The 6,000-nt window shown below is 45.1% G+C and overlaps 1 protein-coding gene across 1 annotated transcript in view; it reads left to right on the top strand.

Moving 5' to 3' along the window:
• The window catches only part of LAMC2 (laminin subunit gamma 2), a 56,165-nt gene that overhangs the window by 30,379 nt on the left and 19,786 nt on the right, over nt 1-6,000 (top strand). Inside the window, exons 4-7 of the mRNA XM_049634115.1 lie at nt 813-911; nt 3,078-3,214; nt 3,937-4,059; nt 5,733-5,922. Coding sequence (XP_049490072.1) covers nt 813-911; nt 3,078-3,214; nt 3,937-4,059; nt 5,733-5,922 — 549 coding nt within the window. The remainder of the gene's footprint in view (nt 1-812; nt 912-3,077; nt 3,215-3,936; nt 4,060-5,732; nt 5,923-6,000) is intronic.

Raw genomic sequence — 6,000 nt, 5'->3', positions numbered from 1 at the left:
CTGTTTTTTTTGTTTTTTTTTTTTTTTTTTGGAGTGATGGGAATGTTCTAAAATGGAGATGGTTGTATAATTCTGAGAACCTACTAAAAGCCATCGAATTGTACATTAAAATTTTTTTAATGTTTATTTTTGAGAGAGCACACAAGCAAGGAAGGGGCAGAGAGAGAGAGAGAGAGAGAGAGAGAGACACACACACACACACACACACAGAATCTAAAAGCAGGCTCCGAGCTGTTAGCACAGAGCCCGAACCCACTAGCTGTGAGATCATGATCTGAGCCAAAGTTAGATGCTCAACCGACTGAGCTGCCCAGGTGCCCCTTCAGTTGTACATCTTAAGTTGCACGGAATGAGAATTGTGTCTTGATAGGAGTATTAGCAAGAGAAAGAGCTATTAAATACAATACCAAGTAGACGGGATCAGTCCTGATGAAAGCAGTCATCACTGAATCAAGCAATAGAGAAGCAAAGGACGAGAAAGCGACTGAACCAAACAGTCAACCAAACCAAGCCAAACTACCCAGTTTAGTGATGAATTTGGTTCACATTCTGGCACAATCCCCTTCTCTCCTTAGGGCTGGGTAGCAGACAGCTCACGGACTGGCTGTCGCCTTCAGAGGAGCAGGAACACAGACAAATGAGCCCTTACGGGGTCTGCGAGAGATTAGCACTGATAAGGATGGCTGAGGGAGGCATCAGGGAAGATGAAAAACTTAAGTTGCTGACATTTGCTTGTGAGCCCCTGATCTTTAGGTGTGTGGTTGAGAAGCCCTTGGAAACACACCCCTCATTTTCTTTTTCTTCTTTCCCAGAGACTCCAAGTGTGACTGCGAGCCAGCTGGCATCTCGGGGCCCTGTGACGAAGGCCACTGCGTCTGCAAGCCAGCTGTCACCGGAGAGCGCTGTGATAGGTGTGTGTAGCCGTGGCCCTTCAGACACAGCAGGGAGGGAGAGTCCCCCGGCAACTAGCATGAGGCTTTATCCTCCGAGTGTGGTTGTGGAAAAGGGACACTTAAATGCTGAGGACCTCGGTCCTGCCCTCTGTCCTCAAAAACTTGCCTTTTAAAAAAAATACCACAGAGCCCCCGAGTCTCACTGGACTCTATGCTCTTGCCGTGAGCCCCTTCTGTCTGTTTACAAGAGCCGCAGAGGCACAGGGCCCCAGTGAGTCCCCTTGCCAGCTGACTCCGAATCCTAGGTGCTCCCATATAAGGTGGTATGCAGTGAGGTCACATGACTCAGCTGGGCCCCAGAAAAGACCTGGCCTAATCAAGCACGTTGGGAAAATGCTTGTAAGAGGAAATATCTCCGTGTATGGCCATATAGAATCATCGTGTGCAGAAAAGGAGCCGCCCAGGGGCAGAACAGTGGTTACATGCACACACATGAGCCGGGAGACGTACGAGCCCGTTGGGCCCCAAGCCATGTTGGGGCAGGTGGCACAGTAAACAGCGATCCACCCTCAGTCGCTGCTTGCAAGATATTCCTTAAGGACAGACTGCCCAGACTTCTAAAACTCTTCTCTAAGATTGTTGTGAGCTGAGTGCTGTGAGGCTGGCCCAAGAGGTAAAGGCTGTAAAGGCTTTCTTCTCATTTCCTTAAAGAAAGCAGTTCTTTGCCATTCTGACAATCACTTATACCTGGGCAGAGAAAATTCCAGATACATTCCCACTTGTGTTTTCAGGGAGTTCCTTGGGGCTGAGGTGGGGGTATAGAAAAGCGTGAAAAGAGGAGTCACTTGTCGAAAGGTTTTTAAGTTCGAAGTGTAGGACAGAAATAGAAAAGCACATACCATAAATGTTGTCAGCATCACCAATTGATTCTAAGAAATAGACCTTCACTAAAAATTTGCCATCTCAACTGACGATACCCTCCCTTCTTTCTAGAAGTGACCACTATTCCGACCTGTGTAATTGCTTCCTTCCTTTTCTTCATAAGTTATTACCCAAGTACATCCCTAAACATGGTTTAGTTCTGCCTGATTTCCCTCAGTTCCTTCCCCTCACTTTCTGTGCCCCTCCCTTCCTTCCAATCCCTTTTAACCTACAGGTTTCCTCCGCAGAAACCATAATTTTTTTTTAAAGCCTTTGCTCTCTAGAGAAAAAAAAGAAAGCTTACTTACAGCTGTTCTCTGAAGCATTTACTGTTCACAGCCAACCTGCTTTTCTGTGATTTTGCACAACGAACAGACTCCCAACACAGAGTCCCATGGATTAGACCACATGACTTAGAGGCAGATGTACCTGGTTTGAATCTTGCCTCAGTCACCTACCAGCTGTAGGACCTCAAACAAGTTTCTTAACCTCCCTGACCTGGGTGTCTTCATCTAAGAACATTGGAAATAAGTGCTAAGTAAATGATAGTTGAAACTTATTTCATGTAGAAGGATGTAATTAACTCAAATGGAAAAACAAGTCCTCCCCAGTTTTTCCTTCTCTGTGACCCCAACATCTGCAACTTGCCTGGTAGCTGTGGTCCTCAGAGAAGCCACTGGCAGGTGGGATGCCAGCCCACATCTTGCTTTTGTGGAGAGCCATCCTTCTTTGTCATACCTTCACCTGCCCCTTCCCCTGTGGGCCAGAGCCCAGGTTAAGGGGCAGGGATGGTGGGCAGCACCTGGTATTTCATGCGGGTCAGTACAGCTGAGAGGGTGCTGGGACCCGGGTGTTTGCCTTTCCTTGCCTGGCCTCCAACCTCCCACTCTTTTGCCTCCATCAAACACTTTCTCTAAGACAGGGCCAACTCTACATACTCTTGCCCTGACTCTTTTTGTCCCGCTCATGTGGCCTCCACTCAATTCCTCAGCATGAATGGAAAAATCACTAAGTTCCCAGACCACCAAGTCAAATGTGATTCTGCTCTACCAGAGGGAAAGTGAATGTTCATGCTGTCTCAGTGGGCGGCTGTGATTGTCCATCAGGTTTGGGAGTGAGGGTGGTATGTGTAATTCAGGATTTCCTAGCTCTGGGAATTAACAGGGCCAGGTGGGAGAGAAAGAAAAGACCAGTCGTCATGTTCTCTATATGAACTAAGAAGTAACCCATAACATTGTCCCGATTTCTAAAATGCTGCTACAGGTGTCGACCAGGTTACTATCACCTGGATGGGGGAAACCCCGAGGGCTGCACCCAGTGTTTTTGCTATGGGCATTCAGCCAACTGCCACAGCTCTGGAGACTACAGTGTCCATAAAATCATCTCTACTTTCCATCAAGGTAAAGTGTCCTGTTTCTAGAATTCTGTTTTTAACATCGTATAGGGCTTTGTGTTTACAGACAACCTCCCTCCTCATCACAGCACGGGACTCTTGACTGATCTTTAGCATTTCTCTTCTAGATTTTAACATACATTATTTGGTCAGGGCAAGAAGGCAGATCCTAATGACTTGAAAAAGTCCTACCTGAACAGTTTCCTTATATTAGCACATGAAAAACAAAATAACTAAAGAGACCAAATTTTCATGTCCCTGGCATTTCCCATCTCCATGTATTTTAAAATCACAAAAGAGTCTTTCATTTGGATGGGGGCAGCAGCGGGGGTTATGGGATAACTAATACTAATAACACTAACACTGCTTTCACATACATTACACACAATATATGTGAAATTAGTTACCAAGCTACAAAACACCATAAAAACATAGGAGATGGATAGGATTTCAGCTTAGTTAAGAGGGTCTAATATGTTCAAAGAGAAACTAAGGCCAGAACTTATGTAAATAAAAGTATGAATTACAAGAATCAGACTCAAGTCAAAGCAGCTGCAGGGTGGGAGGTGAAGTTGAAGCCCAAGTAGAGAAGGGCACAGGGAAGTGTGGAACTATTAAGAAAACCCCACTAGTTATTCACCTCTAGGACTTTTTGGCAATCAAGTCTTGTCTTGTTCAACTCAATAGATGAAGAGGTTTGTCTGAATGCAGCGTGATTTTGTGTTTCAGATGTTGACGGCTGGAAGGCTGTCCAAAGATATGGGGCTCCTGCAAAGCTGCAGTGGTCACAACGCCATCGAGATGTGTTTAGCTCTGCACGACGATCAGACCCTGTCTACTTTGTAGCTCCTGGTACGTATGGTATTTTTCTTATAGAATCCAACTTTTTTTTTTTTTTTAACGTTTATTTTTGAGACAGAGAGAGACCGAGCATGAACGGGGGAGGGTCAGAGAGAGAGAGGGAGACTCAGAATCTGAAACAGGTTCAAGGCTCTGCGCGGTCAGCACAGAGCCCAATGCGGGGCTCGAACTCACAGACCGCGAGATCATGACCTGAGCCGAAGTCAGACGCTTAACCGACTAAGCCACCCAGGTGCCCCTAGAATCCAACTTTTAAGACTCGAAGTCATGATAGAAAAATGGAGGTAGAGAATGTGAAAACCGGGTCACTCATTGCTGTTTTGAACACTATCTCCAGACGACGGTTGGAGCTTCAGCCCTATTGACAAAGTCATGGCACAACATTACAGGACTGTGTGGGAATGCAAACTGGTACAGCCACTCTGGAAAACAGTATGAGGGTTCCTCAAAAAGTTAAAAATAGAACTACCCTATGACCCGGCAATTGCACTAGGTATTCATCCAGAGGATACAGAAGTGATGTTTCAAAGGGGCACATGCACCCCACTGTTTATAGCAGCACTATAATCATAGCCAATAATAGCACGACCAATAAGAGCCAAGGTATGGAAAGAGCCCAGATGTCCATTGGACCGATGCATGAAGATGTGGTATATATATTCAATGGAATATTAGTGATAAAAAATGAAATCTTGCCATTTGCAACAACGTGGATGGAACTAGAATGTATTATGCTAAGTCAGAGAAAAGTCAAGGGTAGTCACATGATTTCACTCATGTGAAATTTAAGATACAAAACAGGTGAACATAAGGGAAGGGAAGTAAAAATATAAAAACAGAGGGAGACAAACCATAAGGGACTCCTAAATACAGAAAAACAGGATTGCTGGTGGCATGTTGGGTGGTGGTGGGGGGGGAAGGGCTAAAGTGGTGAGGGGAATTAAGGAGGACACTGGTTGGGATGAACACTGGCTGTTATACATAAGTGATGAATCACTAAATTCTATTCCTGAAAAAATGTATATGTTTTGATTAAAAAAAAAAAAAAGAACAGGACTGTATCAGGCAGCCAGAGTCTGGCTGCAGTTCCTACTTTAATCAAGTGGGAAGTTTCTAGGCTTCCCACCAAGACAAAATAGTGGTCAAATCTGTGGACCTACTGAGAAGCAGGTGGAAAAGTGAAAATAAGGCATTGCTCAAAGTTTTAACCCTTTATAAATTAAAAGGGTTAACTCACGTCAGTTAATATGCGGTATCTAGGCAAGTTGTCCTCTTAACGTTTCTAAATTTCAACTCTCAGCTGTCAAATGGGAATACCACCTCCAAGAATTAACACCAAATGTAACGATGTCTGTGAACTATGAAGCGTATGTAACAGAGGGTACTATTGCCAACATACCTCGGATCTTTATACATCATCTAATAAGTGGAATGGTCTTATAAGGAGGCCCTTTTAGCATTTTAGTAACGAACCCTCCTTTGTAACCAATAGCAGTATGGCCATGTCCGTGAGCTGGCTCTTCTGGAAGGGTGGTCTGGGGCAGGGCGATACACTGGCAACACAGGACTCCCACAGAAATCACCAACGTTCATGCCAAACTTGCTTGCTCGTTTGCTTCTCCAGCTTCACACTGATCTCAAGCTTTTCAAATTCTGTTTCATAGCCAAATTTCTTGGGAATCAACAGGTGAGCTATGGGCAAACCCTGTCCTTTGACTACCGTGTGGACAGGGGAGGCAGACACCCATCTGCTCACGATGTGATCCTGGAAGGTGCTGGTCTGCGGGTCACAGCTCCCTTGATGCCACGTGGCAAGACACTGCCATGTGGGATCACCAAGACTTACACGTTCAGGTAAGAGTGACTACACACAGGTCAAACACCAAAACTGATTGAAGTCCAGTTCCTTTGTTCATTTAACAAGCTTTTCTG

This window comes from Panthera uncia, chromosome F1, assembly GCF_023721935.1.
Source record: "Panthera uncia isolate 11264 chromosome F1, Puncia_PCG_1.0, whole genome shotgun sequence".
NCBI lineage: Eukaryota > Metazoa > Chordata > Mammalia > Carnivora > Felidae > Panthera > Panthera uncia.
Note: the sequence above shows the minus strand (reverse complement) of the source record. Positions and strands in the feature narration are given on the sequence as shown.